Here is a 23,927-nt window from a genome sequence, read left to right as displayed (position 1 = left end):
CTCTGACGTGCAAAACCGTTTTGCTTGCTACCTCTAAGGTCTAGTCACATACAATAGTCCATAAACCGAATCATGTCCTCATAAACTGCACACAAAGGCCCCTAAATACAGTACATACCACAGAGACGGACATCCTGATGTTGCCGTTTCTCCTGTTCAATTTATTTCAGCCTCAGATTTGATTGTGTATCATTATCTGTATTAGCTGAGATAGATGGGTTTCTCCACGCTTTGCGCGCTTGTCATTCTTTAGCTCCGCCCACACGATACGCCTCCAGGCGCTCGTTTTTTTCCGGAAAGACTCGGTACAGCCCATATTTCTTTTATAAATATGATAAAACTAAAGACTTTTCGGAGATATGAAGGATGCAATACTACTCTATAGGTACTCAAGATTGACATGAGATTGACTGAAACTGAGTGTTTCACCCCCCCCTTTAAAAAGCAGCATGAACTTTATTAAACAAAAACGAAAGAGCATAATCCATTATAATAATAATTCAACACAAGAGAAAGGCAACGTGACAGCATGTCGAACACAAACAACACCAGACAATGAGGACCTTAGGGAATTATATTCACAACTAATGAAGGACAGGTGTGAGAAATCCATCAAATAATTATTAACCATGACCGGGCCATTTTCAGCCTGAGGTTTGTAATGTCATTTGTATTTTCAGTAATTACAGTTTTTAAATGTTTTGATTTGTTGTTGTTTTTTACCATTTCAAGGGCTTATTTCTCAATTGGGTCACTTTTTCAAAACTCTTCACACAGTTCTCCTAACCAAATTTCAACTGGGCACAGGAGTAAATTTCACATTCAAAATGCACTGAAATAATTCAAAGGCTTCTAAATGCTTTCAAATTCTAACTAATGGTCCATTATGGTCCAAAATCATATACAATTATTAATGTCCCCTTTTGTATAAATGGTAATACAATTAAAAGATTAACATGGGTAAGTGTTCAGCTACAATGCATTAGCTGTGGTTGGTATACAGGCCCTTCTCAAAAAATTAGCATATTGTGATAAAGTTCATTATTTTCCATAATGTAATGATAAAAATTAAACTTTCATATATTTTAGATTCATTGCACACCAGCTGAAATATTTCAGGTCTTTTATTGTTTTAATACTGATGATTTTGGCATACAGCTCATGAAAACCCAAAATTCTCAAAAAATTAGCATATCATGAAAAGGTTCTCTAAACGAGCTATTAACCTAATCATCTGAATCAACTAATTAACTCTAAACACCTGCAAAAGATTCCTGAGGCTTTTAAAAACTCCCATCCTGGTTCATAACTCAAAACCGCAATCATGGGTAAGACTGCTGACCTGACTGCTGTCCAGGAGGCCATCATTGACACCCTCAAGCGAGAGGGTAAGACACAGAAAGAAATTTCTGAACGAATAGGCTGTTCCCAGAGCGCTGTATCAAGGCACCTCAGTGGGAAGTCTGTGGGAAGGAAAAAGTGTGGCAAAAAACGCTGCACAACGAGAAGAGGTGACCGGACCCTGAGGAAGATTGGGGAAAAGGACCGATTCCAGACCTTGGGGGACCTGCGGAAGCAGTGGACTGAGTCTATATTTCAAACGATTCACCTCCAATGTTCCACAACCACAGGGAAATTTTTTTGACAAAGGCTCTTCTTTGAGCACCATCAACATTATAGGAATAAATGAAAATTAAGAGTGACACAACAGTCTTTCTATTTGAGTGTTTGACTAAAGTGATATTTCTTTTACTGTCACTACAGTCTCAGTCTCATCTACGATGAGGAATCACATGAACCGTCACCGTGAAAAGTAAGTCTGCTGTTCTACAGCTGAAACATATTCGCCTGTTGCATTCATTAAAGTTTGCGCTTGTTAAACAAAGTTAGACTCCTCTTATAAAGGTTATAGACACATTTTGAACATTAGCCTTATACGCGTTTTATCCATGCACAAATCTCTATGTAATTCGAGAAGTACATTTACGAAAGTACCATTTTAAAATCAATTTAGGAAAAAAACATTCACAAGCAATTGTGACTGTTTGTTATTTTGGATTTGTAAATAATGATTTTTACTACTCCACCGGGTAGGCATGAGGTTTAGATGATTTTAAATGTGTGACCAAACTCTTCTTTTTACAAACCAACATTTCAAATTATGTAATGAATCGTTTCTTTCAACATCCCACTTGACATTAAAGATTGTGACATGTCGTCAACTATCATCGACATCTGACCCTGACGTACAACACATCGGTTGTTATAAACAAGATGTGCTAAAAATTCTGTCCGATTTGTTAGTGGGATAATACCGCATCAACATAACCTGTTCCTGTTTTAGGTTATAGGTAAATTCATGCATAATCTTTATGCAACAATTAGTACGCTTGCACAATTTACCACAAATGTTTACCGCGGATAAGATAAGAGACATTTAGCTATAATGAAATCATAATACAGAAATCCTTTCTTCTGATCTATTGTAAAAGTTTGTAAAGTAGATTTTTCCCTGCCAGTAGAGGACAGTTTTACATTTTGTTTCGAAGACTACTCTTTGAGCATAGTCAAACAGGCATAATACAGCGTTAAAACATTAAACTATGTTATTTTAGGGGGCCTGTTTGCATAATGTGTCAACATGAAAAGCGAGTCTTGATGTTTTTGAAATATAACGTTTACTATCTACAGAACAGGGGTTAGAAGCTGTGACATGATTCATCTCACTGAGTGTGTTAAAGCGGCTGGTGTTTTAAGGCTATCGAAAGCACCACATTCTTGTTAGTCACATCAAAGCTACAGCCCCTATACCTACAGAATTTAGTAGGCCTATTTAAAGAAGTTAGGAAACGGTCTGCAACTCTAGCGTTACAATGGCTACTGAAACATCTTTGGTGGGTGTAACACCGACAAGAAGTTCTGTTGAAACGGAAGAAAACCTTCCTTACGCACTACAGAAAAAACAGAGGATCCATTTGACCAAGTTTCTTCATGAAGATGAAGATTTTGTCAAACAGGAATTTCTGCTAGTTGAGGTTTATATCGGGGGGTTTGTTTTTGACAAGACATCACACACGGTCAAACTCTACGCTATGGATTTTTTTGAAGAAGAACTTACATCGGAGACACCTTGTGTGCTTTTCCCCGCTAAAGACTGGTCATTTTTCTACAACCGTGTTTGGAGCAATCTAAATGGGGTTGCTAGTAAAACCTTTTACATCAACGAATGGGATGGAGCGACGCCCAATGTGAGGTACAAGGTGACAAAAGGACAGTGAGGAACCAAAGCCTGATGATTACGTACTTGTATCAACCTGCAGGAACAAGACGCTACATGAACAAAACCGCCAACAACAAAAAAAAAATGGTAAACGTTATATTTCAAAAACATCAAGACTCGCTTTTCATGTTGACACATTATGCAAACAGGCCCCCTAAAATAACATAGTTTAATGTTTTAACGCTGTATTATGCCTGTTTGACTATGCTCAAAGAGTAGTATTCGAAACAAAATGTAAAACTGTCCTCTACTGGCAGGGAAAAATCTACTTTACAAACTTTTACAATAGATCAGAAGAAAGGATTTCTGTATTATGATTTCATTATAGCTAAATGTCTCTTATCTTATCCGCGGTAAACATTTGTGGCAAATTGTGCAAGCGTACTAATTGTTGCATAAAGATTATGCATGAATTTACCTATAACCTAAAACAGGAACAGGTTATGTTGATGCGGTATTATCCCACTAACAAATCGGACAGAATTTTTAGCACATCTTGTTTATAACAACCGATGTGTTGTACGTCAGGGTCAGATGTCGATGATAGTTGACGACATGTCACAATCTTTAATGTCAAGTGGGATGTTGAAAGAAACGATTCATTACATAATTTGAAATGTTGGTTTGTCAAAAGAAGAGTTTGGTCACACATTTAAAATCATCTAAACCTCATGCCTACCCGGTGGAGTAGTAAAAATCATTATTTACAAATCCAAAATAACAAACAGTCACAATTGCTTGTGAATGTTTTTTTCCTAAATTGATTTTAAAATGGTACTTTCGTAAATGTACTTCTCGAATTACATAGAGATTTGTGCATGGATAAAACGCGTATAAGGCTAATGTTCAAAATGTGTCTATAACCTTTATAAGAGGAGTCTAACTTTGTTTAACAAGCGCAAACTTTAATGAATGCAACAGGCGAATATGTTTCAGCTGTAGAACAGCATGACTTACTTTTCACGGTGACGGTTCATGTGATTCCTCATCGTAGATGAGACTGAGACTGTAGTGACAGTAAAAGAAATATCACTTTAGTCAAACACTCAAATAGAAAGACTGTCGTGTCACTCTTAGTTTTCAAAGAAGAGACTTTGTCAAAAAATTTCAACAACCAAAACGGTCATCTGAAATCTAACTAAATCTGACTAAATCACATCATCAACAAACATTGTGATTCTGGTATTTTAATCTTTTAGTAATTCCTCTAAAATGTCATGATACCTACAAAAAATAGTTAAATAGTCAACGTGTAAAACGTACTTGTTTGGTATGAACAAAGTTTTGTGTTCTAGGTGAGAAAAATTCACTAAGATTAGGTTTCAGGAGTGTTGCAAAACAAATGTTTTCCCTGTGGTTGTGAAACATTGGAGGTGAATCGTTTGAAATGTAGGTTTGTCAAAAGAAAACAAATAAGTTTAGTCAGACGTTTAATAAAAATGCTTAAAATGATTTGCACAAACTTGCACTGACAACGACCAGATAGGAATCTTTACTTAAAGGGGGGGTGAAACACTCAGTTTCAGTCAGTGTCATGTCAATCTTGAGTACCTATAGAGTAGCATTGCATCCTTCATATCTCCGAAAAGTCTTTATTTTTTTTATAATTATATAAGAAAGATGCGCTGTTCCGAGTCTTTCCGAAAAAAGCAGAGCGGGTGGGGGCGTGTCGTGTGAGCGGAGCTAAATAATGAAGTGTGCTCGCTGCTGCTATGTTGAGTCGAGTGCGTCGTAAAGCTGTGTCAACAGCGGGAAAAAAAACTTAATTCAAAATAAAAATATGGCTTTTAATCAGATACAGCCATACATCTATGATCCGGAATCAGACCCAGAGGCTGCAGTTGAACAGGAGCAGCAGCAAAAACGACTAGAGCAGGACGTCTCTATGTGGTACAAGTTATACACTAACTATATAATATGCTTAGCGGCTTGTGTTATTTACATATTTATACTTGAATTATATCGTCGTATTTTTGTCTTTGAAGGTGTACATGTGGGAAGTGCAGTTGTGCACGTGTGTTTGTGTGTTTACGCGTGGTTTGTGTAGACAGTAAGCGGACTAAAAAAAACACAGACATTTGAAGCAGTCTCACTCACCGCCTGCGGTTCTAACGTTGGGACTGCTCCATCCTTCAGCATTAGGCGATCGGGAAAATCCGGCGTCGAGCTGGGCCTTGTTTATGAAACAGTCGGCACCGAAATGCAGCGAACAGATATAAACATTCGCGCAACTCAGTTGCTGATCCGGAAAAGCAAATTCCATCCACTGTTGCCTTAACGCGGGGTTTTTGGGGAATCTGTGCAGGACTGTCTTGGTCTGGCAACCAAAAACGCACTTTTTTGGTGACATTGTTATGTGCACATCACCTGTTCAGCGCATCCTACAAGCCAGCGCTTTGATGGGGGTAGCCTGTTGCTTTCACTCTCTCCCTCTCTCTCTCTCTCATGCGCTTCCGGTAGAATTGTCCGTAAGGCCCATACAAGGAAATTCCGCCCCCATTAACGTCAAAGGGGACGCATGATCTCAAAAAACTTGCCGAACCTTATGACTAACCGGAAGTAGTATTTTTGACAAAGAAATACTCCCATCAAACGTCCACCTTAACTTTTGAAACTTTGTCTATGTTTAGTATGGGATTCCAAGTCTTTAACAGTGTAAAAAGATCAGTATGCATGAAACAGCATTTCACCCCCCCTTTAAAAACAAATACAGCCGGACAAAAAATGTGTATTGCAATAAAGCGGACACTTTTTCTTATACAATGTCACTGCTTTCTTCCTCTAGGCCTCTTGAATTTACGCAGAGTTTTGTGTCCCACATAATTCCTACAAAGAACATGTTTGGATTGTGTCTGTATAGGGAAGAAGCAATGACAACAAGCTATAAGTGATATTGATTTAATTGTGCCAAAAATAATAAAGGAAAAAGACATAAACAGTTGAAATAACGGATAACTTATATAAGGCAATAGTAAAGAATATTAAAAATGGCAAGTGTGATACTAGCGTACAAATATTCACAAGTGAAAGATAAATATAATTGTCTTTGTTTGATAAGAAGCTTCATCTGGATCATTGTACCGCATGATTGTTACATGCCTGATGTGATACTTAAAAAAGACCTAGGCCTATTCCAACATCACAGAGAAAGTATTTTTTCTAATAGTTTGTCAAAAGAGAAAATAATCTGGTTTAGTTGTATTTTAAAACATTTGATTTTAAGAAAAAGCAATGTTTTTGGTTGCGTGATTGTCTTGTTTCATAATATATTAACTACATATTTATCAGGCCAGTAAAAGTAGCATGAAACGTTGCAGAAATAAGAAAAGTGCATTTCATAAAACAAAACGCACCAATTAATGGCATTGTGGCAGAACACAACGGGTATGAAGATGCATTTGGTAAACTTTTTCTTCAAATTTTAAAGCAAGATTATCTTTTGGAAAAGTGTAATACAGTGTTTGATTTTGCTATCTTACATATATAGTGTATTTTACAGTTGTGTGCATTGCAGCAAACATTATTGTCAACTAGGAGTTTAACTGATATTGAAACTTTGTAGAACTAAGAAAAGTAAAATATAGATCCATGGGACATGTACCATCTGTACCATCCATTATAAGGTTTTTAAGCACAATTTTAAATGTTAAAGATTCACTCTGTGCTGTTTTATGAATAACAATTGAAATGAATCACTGTTTAACACCCTGCAAAATTGTTGGGGTCAAAGGGCAATCTCCCTGCTAGTCATCCGCTCTCTCCAAAGTCTGTTCATGCTGGCCAACAGACAAACTGTCTCAACAACATGGTTATATTTTCAAAATTCTATGCATTTTGAGTAGATAACTGATAGTATATTTTATGTAAAGGGTATGTTTCCACACTGATGAAGGCCAGTTTGGAAGACACAAGAAAAGTAAAATCATACAACTTACAATCCTAGATCACGGCTACCATAAAATGTCTGACTATTATAGTAGTATAAGTTATGACCGGTTATTATTTAAAATTTAAAGTAAGATCGTGCTTAGATATAAGACGAGTAAAATTAAACTTTACTTAAGCTGTGTCTTTGAGCACGGAGGAGGACAAACTTTGTTAATGTGTTTTATAGCATGGGGTTCATACAAGGTTAATAGTTTAAGACCTGCTTTGAATATTTGTAGAAATAAGATTTTAAATTTTAAACAAATTTTAAAAAATTGCTAAAGTTTTTTGAACAGACGATTTAGTAAGAATATACTTTAGGTTGAATTTAAGGAAAATCATTCCTACAGTGGGGCATCAGATGTTATACGGTTGTCTCATAGGAAGATAAAGAAGATACGACTTTATTAAAACTTTAAACATTTGATTTAGATCTCGCTTAAACTTTAAAGATTATACTTTGAAATAAAATTTGTACAAACTAAATATTGTCTCTGGAAAGGCATTGGCACACTAACTTAACATGTGCTGTGACATGATGCACAGAGTCTCAGCTGTAACCCCTCCTGTCCAGAGAGGGTCTGAAGCTTTCGTTTCATACTGGAGTACCCTGGAGGATCGGAGGGGGTTTCAACTTAAACTATTTGCTTTTTATATGTATATATATATATATATATATATATATATATATATATATATATATAATAATTATTATTATATTTAGCTAAAATTATAACTTATTATTTAAATATGTTTTGTAACATATTTGTTATTATTGATTTAAAATACAGAAAAGTTAATTTTATAGAACCAATTACCGTGTGTGTGTGTGTGTGTGTGTGTGTGTGTGTGTGTGTGTGTGTGTGTGTGTGTGTGTGTGTGTGTGTGTGTGTGTGTGTGTGTGTGTGTGTGTGTGTGTTTGTGTGTGTGCGTGTGTGTGCGTGCATGTTTCAGGTATTCCCCTGATCAAAATTTGACCCATGAATTATATTAATTAATAAATATAAATTATATAAATTATATAAATTAATTTTTAATGTATTATTTAATTATTTTTTAAAAGATGTGGAAAGTTAGATGCAGACTCACAAGACTCATTATGATTATGATATTACTAAATAAATCTTTTATTAAATCTCTAGATGATTTTTGTGAACCCGTTTCATACATTGCGTTGCTTCATAAGCAGTGTTTCTTCAACTCTATAAACACTTTTTTTTGCTGCAATTTGCAATTTTTTTTGTGATTCCATTTTATTTAAAACCCAAATGGTTGGTTCAGTGGGGTTTTTTTTTGTGTTTTTTTTTATTGAACTATTTTATAAACATTCAACCTTTGTGGGTAGATTTTTGTTTGTATTATTTGAAAAGAACAGAAGGCTTGTGTGAGATACACTTCGCAGTACAGCGTGATAATGAGGAGGAGGAGGGTCCTGATACCCCGAACTTCAAAAGAAAAAACGTTCTGTCACAAACATGAAGTATTATTATTATTGCACCCTTTTCAAAGGATAAAACATCATATATTCTTATTATTAACGACTTCATATATTATTAACGACTTCAAAACATCATATATCATACCCACTTCAAAGGATAAAACCATCTGTCAAACATTATATATTATACCAGTAATCCCCATGACCCCCGCAGGGTCAAAAGGTCACATCATAAATCATATCGGAAACCCCTCCATGACCGCAACCCCGGAAGTTCAATCTGTCAAAAGGTCAAAGCCATAAATCATTTTGACATAAGGTGGATCCTATTACTACTAGCCTTAGATCAAATCAACTGAAGATAAAAGAAGACATTATATCTCTGAAGATCTCGGTAGAAGAGGATAAAATAACTCCACTAACAGCATTACCAGCTTCACTGATTACTGACATGATTGACTTTATTTCTGTCAGATGTCTACAGAAGTTCTTATTGAGAAATAGCATTAAATGTTGATGTTTTATTGAAAATGTTTAGTCACCATTATGGTGATCAGTTTTCCTTTAGTTCGGCAGGTTAGCTCTTGGCTTTTAATGTCAGCGTGTGGTCTTTGTAACAGTGTTTACTTAAACACATCATTTGTTGCAAAGAACTCCAGAAACAAAGATGATCAGGTGATGTAGTTTTCAGCATCATGAAGTAGAATATTTCACTAATCTTATCAATTACCAAAAGTGGTTATTTGTTATTAATAGATTATATTCACCAACAATACTTTCATGCCACAAACATTTACAATAAAACATCAACATCTAAACCTCTGTTAATTCTCAATAAAATTTAAATGAATGGAGTGCTATAATCAGCAAATTGGGTGCAGATGTTTACGACCTGAAGAGCAGCAGCATAGAGGGAAAACAGAAAGGAAAATGTCTCTAATATCTTGTGTGAACAAATATTTTTTTCGTTGTTGGTCGGGGTTGTCGCTTGGCCAAAGATCTTGTAGTTTGTGCACGTTATCAGTGTTGTGTTGTGTGTCGAGACACACCTGTCGATTGTAGTGTGTACAGTACAGGGAACTGTAAAATAATAACATTGTCCAATAATTGTCTGTGTTTCACAGGTTTCTCTGCTCTACACATAATGGTGTTGATTCTCTGTATTTCTGCATCTGGATCTGCACTTCTGCTCTGCTGTCTGATCTACTGCAGATCACCTGATAAAGGTATGAATATTATATATATATATATATATATATATATATTTTCCACTAAATTACAGCACAAAAAAAAAAAAAAATATATATATATATATATATATATATATTTTTTTTTGTGCTGTAATTTAATGGAAAATAAATTTAGACCTAATAATAATAATCAATATAATAATTAGTGTTCATTGAGCTGGTAAATCAAATGGCTGCTGATGTTTTTACAAAATACTGGATTTTCCTATATGAAAATATTTAAAGTCAAGAGTTTATTAGTGTGCTAGAGATGATAATAGTTATTAGTTATTAACATGTGGAGAAATACAACACCAAGTAGCTCTGAAAGTATTGTTGAATTAAAGGAAATGTATGTAAGATTGTGGCCAAAACTAGTACTGCAATCACTTTCAAATGACTGTAGACTGTAGAACAACTCAGTTTTACCCATTCACATTTTCATTTTTGGGTGAACTATCCCTTTAAACACTAACAGATCTCAGCATCTTCACTTATTATTATCCAGACTTTACTTCTTTTATACTAAAGGTCTTATTGGTAATTAACAAAGGTTTGGATGTTGGTTTTTTATTGAAAATAATAGTTTAATGTCACCATTATGGTGATCAGTCATTGCTTTAGTTGTGCTCTTGACCCTTGACTTTTTAACAGTAGTTTTTCTACACTCTAAAATATTCTGGGTAAAAAACAACCCAATGTTGGGTCAAATATGGACTAACCCAGCAATTGGGTTGTTTTAACCCAGCGATTGGGTAGTCTTTAGCAATTATTTAACCCAACCGCAGGATTAAAACAATCCAAATACTGGGTTAAAACAACCCAATTGCTGGATTAGTCCATATTTGACCCAACATTAGGTTAAAACAACCCAACATTTTTTAGAGTGTATATAGTATTTTATTTTATGTTAGAAATTAAATGTATTTTCCTTTTCAGGTTTGATTGTGCAAACTTGTAAAAGTAAAGTTCATTTGGGATCTGCAGTGGTTTTGCCCTGTCGTGTTCCTCCAAACTTACTAACTGAAGATCTGAAGGTGGAATGGAGAAGAACAAGAAGAATCTCAACCACTCTGGTTCATCTGTATCAAGATGGTGAGAGTCGACCAGAAAAGCAGCACAAAGATTATCATGACAGAGCTCATTTCTTTACTGATCTGATTAAACATGGAAACTTCTCCCTCCGTCTGGATAATCTGAGAGCTGAAGATGAGGGAGAATACACATGTAAAGTTTACAGCAAGAGGAGTTGTGTGTTTTCAGCCAAGACAAATTTAGTTCTGAGTAAGTAAACAGTTTTATTGAGAGACTTGTTGCGCTTTGCACTAATCTAGGACTGTGTTCCACTTTTTATGCCCTTCACTCGCTAAGTTCCCTCCATCCCGTGGACTCGGATGTGTGTCATTGCTTATTTTGCATGAGTGCCCACTACTGGCGGCACTCATGCATAAGGTTTAAATGAAATGCACTAAGCCCTTGGTGACTTAAAATTCACTATGGAGCTTATTTATTTATTATTTAAACCCCTTTTTTACTTATGAATTTGCTTAAGGGAAGTGTATGTAAGATTGTGGCCAAAACTGGTATTGCAATCACTTTCAAATGACTGTAGAGCGGTGTATCCTCTCCTCCCCCTCCCCAATATCCTGGCCGGACTACTGTTGTCAGTGATATAAGTATTTTAATGTACCATTCTATATGAATAGAAGTTGTTGTTGGAGAAAATATACAAAAAACCTAACTAAAAAGTATATTAGCTGTTGGAGAAAAATACAATTACACAAAACAAAAAAAAAATATATCAATAGTACAAACTTTGACTGTGAACATAAGTTAACTACAAGTATTTAAATCTCAACATAATTAATCTTGTGACTTTGGCGGTTTGATAAAGGCTCTGAACCTCTGATTCGAAACTAAACATTCGTAAAGGTTTCGAAGCTTCATGAAGCAGTGTTTTGAAATTGCCCATCACTAATTAGAATATATTTTTTAATAAAAACAGGATGACTAAATTACTGTTGGTGAATGAAATGCGATTAATTGTAAATTATATTGTATGAAAGTGAAAGCCCTCTCTGATAATGTTAGCCACTTGACACAATCGTGTTGTCTCTAAAGCATGATAAAAACATTACTCATGAGAAAACAAGCCATTCAAACAATAGGAAACAAATGAAAATATCCACATCATCTGTCTAATACAACACATAATATATGATAAGTGTCTTTGGTGTTTCCATGGTTTGTACAGAAATTAAAAGTAATGCAGATATGACATCACACTGGTTAAAATAGTCTAGTTTATTTCTCTGGATTTAAGCATTGTTGGAAATGTTTGGGATAATGTACACAGGTCAACAAAATATAAAATTGTTCTAGTGGATTTTGGATAATTTAATCTAAAAATCTTACATATTACTCATGATTGAAACTACAAAACTGAAAAATAATAAGTGTGTGTGTGTGTGTGTGTGTGTGTGTGTGTGTGTGTGTGTGTGTGTGTGTGTGTGTGTGTGTGTGTGTGTGTGTGTGTGTGTGTGAACCTGTTTATGTGGTTTATGAGGACACAAATTTGTATAACTACATGGGTATTACACTGGTATTACACTATAAATGGGGTTTATGAGGACATATCAAATGTCCTCATAATTCAAATGGCCTTAAAAACATACTAAATTATGTTTTTTTACACTAAATGTAAAAATGCAGAATGTTTCCTGTGATGGGTAGGTTTAGGGGCAGGGGCAGTGTAGGGGGATAGAAAATGTGGTTTGTACGGTATAAAAACCATTACGCCTATGGAGAGTTCCTGTAAACCACATAGACCAACATGTATGTGTGTGTGTGTGTGTGTGTGTGTGTGTGTGTGTGTGTGTGTGTGTGTGTGTGTAATTTTATGTTGTATTTTGGATATTGAACCAAATTAATTAATAGCCAATTAATTAAGTGTGATTGTGTTTTGAATTTTGTGCTTGTTATTTTTGATTTATTTATTAATAGTTCTTCCACATTAAAATATGTTTCAATTCCTTCAGGATTCTTTATGACTGGTGAGGTCGTTCCTCTTGGAGGTTCAGCGGTTTTGCCCTGTAAGGTTAGAAAAAACTTGTTTCAGAAAATTCTGAAGGTGGAATGGAGAAAAATAACCAGAGACTCAGAGACTCAGATTCTTCTGTATGAAGATGGAGAGATTCAACGGCAGAAGGATTATCGTGATAGAGCTCATTTCATTACTAAGAAGATTAGTGATGGAAACTTCTCCCTCCGTCTGGAGAAACTGAGAGCTGAAGATGAGGGAGAATACACATGTAGAGTTTACACTGACCAGAATCGTGAGCATTCGACCAACACAGAGTTGAAACTGGGTAAGTAAACTCTGCTGCTGTTGTAGCCCTGATCAATATGATTTACATTAATCATAGTTAGAATATGAAATAGTATTTCCAGATATTTTAAAAATATTAGTTTGATGCACTTAAGTGAGAAACACCAGCCTGTGTTTATGCTTTATCAGCTGCACTGTGGGTTTGTGGCGCTGTTTTTTTAGTCGTGCGTGTCTATGGAAAGTCATTTCCTACTAAATCAAAGAGCAGAAGTCAATAAATGAAATGTATATAAAAGCTGTTTGCAGAAAATGTCAGAAAATAATTTGTTGAAGGAATTTTTGTGCCTTTGACCTCTGAGAAGCAAGTCTGAATTCAGTCCGCTCATGTGTGGTTCATGATTTAACCAGCAGATTCTCACCTTCTGGCTACAGAATGTTCCCCAATGGCAGCTCTGCTACCCTTCCTTAAAGGGTTAGTTCACCCAAAAATGAAATTGATGTAATTAATGATTCACCCTAATGTCGTTCCACACCCGTAAGACCTCCGTTCATCTTCAGACACAGTTTAAGATATTTTATATTTAGTCCCAGAGCATATGCAGTCTATGCACACATTACTGTCCATGTCCAGAAAGGGAACCGCTTTCCACTTTTCTCCACTTCTGTTTTAGCAGTAAAACCCATTCTTACAGATTAAATATGCCACTCTCATTAATGGAGTTAAGCAATTAAATTACATAAAATTATTATCCGGAAATGACAAAAAAATATATATATATATTCTAATAAATATAAATATTTGTAGTTGATGTGGTGCTTTGAACAGTTTTCCTGTGGCATGTTGTGTTTAAATGTTTTAAGGATTGCGAATGATAATAGCAGAACTCATGATATGAGAAAATGTATAAAAGCTTAATTGTCCTATAGTTTAACTAAGACCTACTCCTGACTTAATCGAAGCCCCGTCTGTGAAACCAGGCCTTGGTGTCACTAACCTGACAAACTTGGTTAAATCCAGTGATTATTTCATCTTCAAAAGTGCTTGGTGTAACTTAACAGGGTTTTCTCAGGCTGAATCAAACTAAATAAAATCATATATGTGGGTTTGTATGTTAACTTGTTTATATTACATTGTGTGGGACCAAATGTCCCCACAATGTAATATAAACCTGAGATCACCAGCCAGCGGTCCCCACAATGTAAATGGATTCATACTAAATGATGTTTGTTTGAAAATGCCAAAATCCAGCATGTTTCCTGTGATGGGGTAGGTTTAGGGGCTATGTAGGGGGATATAATGTACAGTTTATACAGTGTAAAATGGAAAGTCCCCACAATTTACAAAAACACAATGTGTGTGTGTGTGTGTGTGTGTGTGTGTGTGTGTGTGTGTGTGTGTGTGTGTGTGTGTGTGTGTGTGTGTTTTCAGGATTCATTGTGAAACGCCATCACACACTTGTTCCTCTGGGATCTTCAGTGCTTTTGCCCTGTTATACTGATGAACCTTCACCATTGGAGGGTCTGGAGGTGGAATGGGGAACAAAAGGCGAGGCTCTGATTTTGTATCAAGATGGAGAGAGTCGACCAGAGATCCAGCAGCAGGATTATCAGGATAGAGCTCATTTCTTTACTGATCAGATTCAACATGGAAACTTCTCCCTCCGTCTGGACAATCTGAGAGCTGAAGATGAGGGAAAATACACATGTAAAGTTTACAGCAAGAGGAGTTGTGTGTCTTCAGCCAAGATAACTTTGGTGCTGAGACTATTAGGTAAGTCAGAAGATTACCTGCTCTAATCCTTAATCAATAGTTCAGTTATTTATAATATTACATTATTCCAATACAGTTCTGAGTATGATTCATTAAGTTATAAATGTCATTGTCAGAAAGTACAGAGACGTGCATTTAATTAAAATCAGATTACTTATAGTATTATTTTTAATAATGATCAAATATTTAATTCAGAATACATTTACCCATTTGAGTTGGAGTTATTTAGTTTTTTCTCTTTAGACACAGTCTTCAGTCTTCAGAAGTCTCTAGTCGTCTGTCCAAATATTCTGATGTTTCTTGCTTTTGTCCTCTGGGGTGTTTCTGAAGGTGAGTGTATATCAATGCATCATAATATCATACGCATGTGTTTATTAATTCAGCAGTTATGATTATCTGTGTGTTTCAGGATCTGTGAATGAGTCGGTCTGTTGCTCTGCTCTTTATTTTCTGAGACCTCTCCTGATCCTCTGGGCGGCTCCATATATCAATGAGTTTACAGGTAAGAGTCACTTGATCCGTTTATTAGAGATCAGGAGATGAATTAATACCCAGATGTTCAGAATTCATATAATCTTGTGTGATTTACCAAAAGAAAGTTTCAGTTCCAGTCCCAGTCCTTGACTCTGATTGGTTGAGCCGTTGTGAATGACACCTGTGAACTCATTACATCAGTATAATTGTAACACTGCACATTTGTCAAATAAACATGTTTATGGACTAACCGTTTAATAAAGCAATAATTGTTGCTTAATGCTTTATTCATTCATGTTTAAGTGGCATGTGTGTTTCATTGTGTAGTTATAGAACTTTATTGTCCATTCTGTTTGTCACATAGCAAAAATGTATCTTTGACACTGGTGACATATAATAAATTCACATTACTACATTAAATCACATCACACATTTACAGCACAAATACAAAAGCTACTATATTAAGCTATTAAAAACTGGTAAAAAAAAAAAAAAAAAGGAAGAAAAAAACAAACAAGATAAAAAAACTAAGATTTGTACTATTTTTTAAGATAATCACTGCCATTGGGACAAACTTTTTTTATACAAATTTCTTCTGGCCAAAGGATTTTTTGCCTAGGTCCAGATGGGAACAATTCAAAAGTAGTATGATGTGGAAGAGTATTATCTTTAAAATTCCCAATTGGGTAACACTTTAGAATAATGATCATTATTTAATGTATTAACTAACATGAACTAACCACGAGCAGTTCATTTGTAACTGTATATGTTAATCTTTGTTATTACATGGCTCTGTGAAATACTTGATCGATTCTGATTTATCAATCGCGCATTCTAGCGGTATGTTATGCTGCCTTCACGTGCTATCGGATCTATCGTAAATACGAGTTTCCGAGGTAAAAAACGCCCTCTGGTGTCGTGTTTACCACTGGGAAGTTCGGAGATAATTTTGATACCCAAGTTCCCGAGATGGGTGTGGCATAACCGTCAAAAAAGGCAGATGGGAGACGAATTTTTGATGTGGCTGGTGTTTTATTAGTTTTTTTTTCCACAACACTTTCATTGTCTTGATTTGTTGTTAAAGTGTTTACATAAATTAATAAACATTTGAAGCATATTGTGTATTTTAAACACATCGAAAATCGATAGTTGACCATCATTCCAGAATACATGGCTGAAAACCATTACCATTTTAGTCTTTAAGCAGCCTTTATTGTCTACATTATGACTTTATTGTGAATGTGATTATAAACAATATGCTTTTGTGTTGTGCTGCTAGTGTTTGCCGGTGATTCTATGATTTTCTGGGACAGGGAAATTACTAAAATGGTTATAGTGTTAAAACAACATTTTCCTAAGACGCACAAAAGTATGAACCTGGCGTCCTACATTCTTTCCAACAACAACGCACATATGCAATGTTCATCTGTATGTGTATGATATGCATACGCACCTGTGTGTTTGCATTTACATGCTCAATTTAGACTTGGGCACTTTTGCAGGACAAACTGTAAGTTAGTTTACAACTCAACCTGTACAAAAAAAGTCAGAAAGTACAGTAGCAAAATAATTAAGACCTGCTCCAAACAGTACCAACATGGAAAATAAATAAAACGTGTAGCCTAAATGTGTGTGTGTGTGTGTGTGTGTGTGTGTGTGTGTGTGTGTGTGTGTGTGTGTGTGTGTGTGTGTGTGTGTGTGTGTGTGTGTGTGTGTGTGTGTGTGTGTGTGCCGATCCCGTCTTTACACGCTCACTGTCAAAAGGAGTATTTTGAAAAGCTAGCGTGCGCATCTGGCAGAAAGGAATGTAGAACGTAAAGTATATCGCCGTTCTTATCAGTTGTGTTTCCAATTTGAGCTTGATCCTCAGAATGCTTGGGAAAATGTAACGTTAGCTTCTTCTTCTTGCGGCTGTTCCCTTTAGGTGTCGCCACAGCGAATCATCTGCCTCCATCTATTCCTATCCTCTGTATCCTCCGCTCTTGACTGACTACCTTCATGTCCTCATATAAACTCATATATCCTAAATAGTGATCAACCGATATTGATTTTTTTTGTAACCGATACCGATTATTTGGATGTTTATGTGCCGATAACCCAATATATAGAACCGATATTTATTTATTGTGTTATTTCTATTTTTTACAATTACAGCAACAGCACTGAACTGAGCTTTTTAAACACTGTAATTTTTGCGGTTTCACTCATTTACATACAGAACAAAAGACATCTACATCAATAAATAGTCTGAAAAAATTGGCTTTTTTTAAATACAGTGCAGTCTTTTTAACTGTTTCAACTTTTTATTTATAAATGCAGCAATATTAACAACAGGCAAAATACATTTATAAAGTCTAATATTTTCAAATGGAGAACATAAATGAGAGTTGAGTCTATCAAATCCCCATAACTATGAGAATAAATATAAGCATTCATTTTAAACTACAGTTTTAAAAGGTTTATGTGTTTAATAGACTGATTGAATATTCTCTGGAATTGTAATAGCTATGATGTATTCGCGGGTTTGTTTCTTTTTCTTATCTCATCTAGTACGGTATCAAAATTAATGTTGTGTATGTCTATGAAATGCTGACGACAGCGCTGTTTTCATCTCTGCGTTTAACTTACACATCTCGCGGAGATAGGCCTAATAATACATTTTCACGGAGCTGTAATTAATTAGATGTTTATTATATAAATGTTATATAGCAGACGTTAATATAATTTAGTGTTTTAAACGAGTCGGTCTTGTTTAGCCTACATAGCCTGCTACGGTAACGTTAGCATATATGCTGGAGCAACAACTCGGTGAGTGAACGGCTGAATGCGACTGAGCATAAACACACAGAAAGAAAGAAATTCGGTGCTTTTACTTCCAACATGCTCTCATTCATGGCTGTTTTGTTTCATTCATGTAAAGTTACGTCTTTATTGTGACATAACGGATTACCTGACGACTCTGTCAGTGAGTCGTCACTACAGTGCCAAGTTTAAACTAATATAACTCATAACATCTTATTTGTGCATATCTCAATTGTGCATTAATGTTATGTCAAACCAAGTTTATTAATTAAGGGATGCAGGTTATTTTACCTTTAAACACCGTTGTTGACTCATCTCCCCTCAGACAGTCCGTTAATGGCGCGCTTGTATGCAATTCTCAAAACGTCCACAAGATGCCGCCATTTATCGGGAAATCCGATATTACAAAACCGATATCCGATTATGGGAAAATGCTTAAATATTGGGAAAAATATCGGTATTCCGATATATCGGTCGATCACTAATCCTAAACTCATATAATTTTTGTTTAAATTCTGAGTTATGACTGAGTAATGTAATTTCAGTGCATAATGAAACTGGAATAATAATTTAAATGTGTAGGCTATATCAAAATGAAAACAAAGTTTAAACTTGTTTGTACTTCATTAATTTTCTCACTCTTTTCTCACTTTTTGCATTCATTTTTATTTCCTGTCACTATACATACTCATTTATTGTATATGGCAGTGTAAACAGCTCAATAACACGTTTATTTAAAGGTTTAAATAGGTTTAAGAGAAGCCAAGCGTCTGTAAGCGCCCAGTCATGATCACGTTCATTTGACTGATTTAATTGTGAGAAACCCCCCTAAAATGTCTATAATACAAAAGAATAGATTCCTAAGATTATATTCATAACAATAAAATAATGCATTTCCTTGCCGATACAGTGATAGTGCACTATACTCGTAGCTGAAGTCAACAGCATAGACAGTAAAAGAAATGGACAGAGCATTCCCATAGACTTCAACGGCGGAAAGTGAAGTCAGTCAGAAGCACTCACTTCCTGATGGCTGAGCGAACTGCGAGCCTCTAGGTGGAAATCCACTTGTCCACGCAACATTTATGTCGCTCCACGCTCCACTTTATTCCTATAGGTGCAGATCCACTTGTCCGTGCAACACTTCTGTCGCGCCGCGCTCCACTTTATTCCTATAGGTGCAGATCCACTTGTCCGTGCAACACTTCTGTCGCTCCACGCTCCACTTTATTCCTATAGGTGCAGATCCACTTGTCCGTGCAACACTTCTGTCGCGCCGCGCTCCACTTTATTCCTATGGGTGACGTCAAGCGACTTTAACGCGCCCGTTAAAAGCAGCGTTAGGGCATTAATATATAGCATATTATATAGCATTTGAAAAAATGCTGTGCATCAAAAAAGCTGAACGATTCCCATCTTTATGCAAATTAATCCGCTGAACGCGACGCGACTATCCAATAGAAGTAGAGCACATGGAGACTGGGGGAAGTCTCTCGCGGGTCGTTTGTTTTTCATTCCCTGCTGGCTCAAAAGCACGCCCATAGCAGGAAACTTGAGGAATGCCCATCAATGCACAAATGAGGGGAAGCGTCACAACATCGCGCTTCAGTCGTGTCGCAAAAGTGGATCTCCACGGTAAGCTTGAGGACGTAGATGTGACGTGAGCCTCCTGTCTGACAGCTGTAGGTCTTCTAGTAGTTGGGGAAAGTGAAATCTGAATCCCGTTGTTTAAATATTTTCTCCCGTTGCTTTTGGCTCACTATCGCCTTCTCCCCATTCTTCTCCCTTGACTTTATCAGACTTTATGTCTCCACGTCCCCCCGACTGTCTCATAGACAGTAAAAGATTGCCTGCGAGCGTCTCCTCAGGTCTATACGGTAATTTCTCTACTGTGCGACAGAGTCGAGTTGGTTATGACGGAATCGTTAGCCTATTTTTACAAAAACAGCTTCTGCGGGGCGATAGTGTAAGATACAAGGTAATGGAGCCTTTTATGCATTGTCGTGTTTCTTTAGAAATAAACAATGGACAAATGGAGTCTTTAAACGCCTCAGATGTAAAATGAAATTCAAAAATGAATGGGAGTCAATGGGATGCTAACAGCAGGTGATGGCTTGGTTAGCAATGGCAGCCCCTAGGGGTGGAACGCTTTCCGAGCGCTAGATTACCCCCTTGGTCAACAGCAGCAGCTGGCTGAACTAAGCGGCGTGCGTCTCTGTGACGCCACGTCAACTTCCCTCTTCGATTGATTGGAATTTTGAATGCATGATTCATGATGAAGACTGACGCTTATTATTTGTATTTCTATGACCGCATTGTTTGTGATTCTGAGTAACTTTGCATTGAATTTTCAGTTTTGTGCGTTATATTTACACGTGTTTCTAAAATTTTGATTCACGCATATTATTTTTTTATGCTTGACTGTAATTTAATTGGCGGGAATTTGATCCCATATTCACGGTGCATTAACTAATGTTAACAAGATTTTAATAATGCATTAGTAAATGTTGAAATTAACAGAGATAAATAAATCCTTTATAAGTGCATTTATTATTAGTTCATGTTAACTAACGGAGTTAACTAATAACCATTATTCTCAAGTGTTACCCGCAGTTGCTGTTTTTTCCATAAAAGAATCAAACAAACCCTGGAGTGGCTGTTGTTTGTGTCCAGTAATCTTATTTGCTAAATTAATTATTTGTGAAAGTTTTATTAACTATGATATTATGATTGTAATTTTTCTCTTTTCTGTTTTACAGGCAAGATTAAAATATGGATTCTGTATTACAGTTATGTTGCAGAATATGTTGTTTTCTCAACCGTTGTTTATTCAGGTAAACAAACACAGATATCAGTTAACCTTTATTATTATGAGCACATTAAAATACATTAACAGATGAGAAAAAACATATTATTGTCAGAATATGAATGTAGTTGATCTAAAAATTGAGTAGCTAAAAACAACATGAGATAAATCATAACCTGAAGAAACATTAAGCAGCAGTGGATGACAGACAGATCTTATTAAACACTTCCTGATCTACAGCTGATTATCAATAAAACCTGCATTACATGTCACACTAAATATCATGTTTCATTCACAGAGTTTAAAATGACACACATTATTGCTCATCGTAAATCTCTTTGTGAGCTGCAGTTGGTGTTTACAGTGTCAAGCTTCATTGAGTATAATGACAGCACATATCCGTCACACACACACACACACACACACACACACACACACACACACACACACACACACACACACACACACACTTTGTTAACATGACTCTACGTGTCATGTTAACAAAGGAAAACTGGGTTGAGGACTCGAGTGCAGAGTAAGAAGATATTTATTAACAATATTTGTCATTTTCTAACAAAAACCCCGAAAATATATAATCCAAAAGAACAAAACCAACTATAAAACACCCCGGCAAACCAGGAACATGGGACCGCGAATCAATAGAAAACAAACAACGATTCGATACAAGACTGCAAACAAAAGGAGACTTTAAAGGGTAAAAATCAGGAGGGAACAGGAGGGGGTTCATTATATCAGAGACTGTCATGAAGAGGATTGACATGAATCCATCCGTTAAACGACAGGAGTGTGTGTCGTTCTGCTCCTGTGTTTATATTTTGATTGAGTTTCTATTTGATGGTATTTGTTTGTTCTCTTTCTTTCCTCCAGCTCTTTTTTCAAGTGCTTGGCAGAAACTTCTGAATTACGCTGAGCTTGACAGAGCCGTGATTATATTCCTGTTTTCAACAGTGTTTCTGTTCTGCTTCTGCAAAATCATTTACAGTAAGTATTTCTGAGATTTATTCTTCAGAAACCAGCAATGAACGCGTCACACACTCTGGGGCCGTATTCACAAAACATCTTAAGGCTAAAAGTAGCTCCGGACTTTCCGATTTAGGAGAAACTCAAAAATAATGGGTGTGTCTATCTTAATTTTAGGACTCCTAAATTTTTCTCTAAGAGTATTTTACAAAGAATTTTACAGTTAAAACTATCTCTTAAATCCGTGAAACGCTAGGAGTAGTCAAGAGGACACTAAGTCACTAAGACCAAATCACAAACAATCATAATGGCTGTTGCCAAAGACACTATACAACACTGAGGCAATAGTGATTATTAATGTATCTTTAATAAAAAATTAGATTTTTCAGATTACCTGTGGTAGTTGTTTTTATGAGTTCACACTTACAAATGATAGAATATAGTAAAGAAATGTAAGCATATTAGGCGCACTGTCCGAGGGCTCTGAGCTCTGAATTTAGCCCAAACCCAGAGTTCAGCCCCGTATCAGACCAAGAGGAACGGGGGGACGGAGAGATGCAGGAAACTGTGGAGGTAACTAATGTTGGGTGAGTCGGCTCTCGGCTGTGTATATTCGCCTCTCGCGCTGATTAGATAAATAGTTTGAAAGTTGCTCTCAGCAGCTTCGTGAATAGGTTTTAAGAGAAAACTCTTAACTAAGAACTTCTTCTGCCATTTAGGAGAACTCTTAGTGCTAAGATAAAATGTTTTGTGCATACGGCCCCTGAGCTTTAGTGGAAATATTACATAACGATCTTTTCATTAAATATTATAATATTGTACAGTTATTATTAGAAACATGAAGAGTTATTGAATGACTTCATCAGTGTTATTGATAATACATGTTTATATAAACTCTATATATTGACATGATGATTTGTTCAGTTCTTCTGCTCCTGTTGTTGATTTTTGTGTATTGTTGCAATCTGTGTGATGATAAACTGCCATTATAATAATTCAAAACTGAATCAAATAAGATATTAATAACTGAACATGTTTCTCATAGTTTTAGTCGCTCAGATTGGACAGAAAAGTGGACGGATTATTAAAATATTTGGCCTTGTGGCTGATATTATTATTGATATTCTGCCAACTTTACAATTCGTCATCCTGTTCTACACGTTTGGCTCTTCTGGAGCAGGTGATTCATATTCATGTTCATAAGTATATTCATATTCATAATCATAATCATATTCATAATGATCTGAGTTCAGATCAACACATTTGATCATGTTTAAAACTCATTAATATTCACTGAGTCTGATGTTCATTATAATTTATTGTAATCTGCTGTGAATCTGTTGATAATATTAAATATTAATATAATTTCTCTTCTGTTTAGGATTCATCGTCATTATCATTTTACCAGTGTTTATGATGATGATGAATAATGACAGATGGTTTATTAGATGCAGAGTAAGGCTCGGCTGTGAGTATTTGATGAATCCTGTTCTGATCTGTTTGTTTTAATGACAGCACATATCCGACACACTCACACACACACACACACACACACACACACACACGCACGCACGCACGCACGCACACACACACACACACACACACGCACGCACGCACGCACGCACGCACGCACACACACACACACACACACACACACTCACACTTTTGCTCTCTATGTGTCACGTTAACAAAGGAAAACTGGGTTGAGGACTCGAGTGCAGAGTAAGAAGATATTTATTAACAAAACAATAATACACACAACAAAAACCCACAAGGGGGAAAAGATATAATCCAAAAGAACAAAACCAACTATAAAACACACCGGCAAACCAGGACCATGGGACCGCGAAACGATAGACAAAAAACAACGATTCGACACAAGACTGCAAAC

At 36.0% G+C, this 23,927-nt stretch overlaps 1 protein-coding gene and 1 long non-coding RNA gene across 2 annotated transcripts in view; both read left to right on the top strand.

Moving 5' to 3' along the window:
- Positions 1–14,759, top strand: part of LOC137048655 (polymeric immunoglobulin receptor-like) — a gene marked incomplete at its 3' end in the record, with an annotated part of 145,601 nt that extends 130,842 nt beyond the window's left edge. Inside the window, exons 6-9 of the mRNA XM_067426857.1 lie at positions 9,770–9,871; positions 10,814–11,158; positions 12,913–13,242; positions 14,632–14,759. Of these exons, the coding sequence (XP_067282958.1) occupies positions 9,770–9,871; positions 10,814–11,158; positions 12,913–13,242; positions 14,632–14,759 (905 nt within the window). The remainder of the gene's footprint in view (positions 1–9,769; positions 9,872–10,813; positions 11,159–12,912; positions 13,243–14,631) is intronic.
- A 15-nt stretch (positions 14,760–14,774) lies between these two features.
- On the top strand, positions 14,775–15,480 carry LOC137050354 (uncharacterized). Its single transcript, XR_010899899.1, has 3 exons — positions 14,775–14,973; positions 15,217–15,303; positions 15,383–15,480. It is a non-coding gene; the product is annotated as an uncharacterized lncRNA (long non-coding RNA).
- Positions 15,481–23,927: the final 8,447 nt, after the last annotated feature.

This window comes from Pseudorasbora parva, chromosome 2 (assembly GCF_024679245.1).
Source record: "Pseudorasbora parva isolate DD20220531a chromosome 2, ASM2467924v1, whole genome shotgun sequence".
NCBI lineage: Eukaryota > Metazoa > Chordata > Actinopteri > Cypriniformes > Gobionidae > Pseudorasbora > Pseudorasbora parva.
The sequence above is the reverse complement of the archived record's forward strand: the minus strand, read 5'-3'. Positions and strand labels throughout refer to the sequence as shown.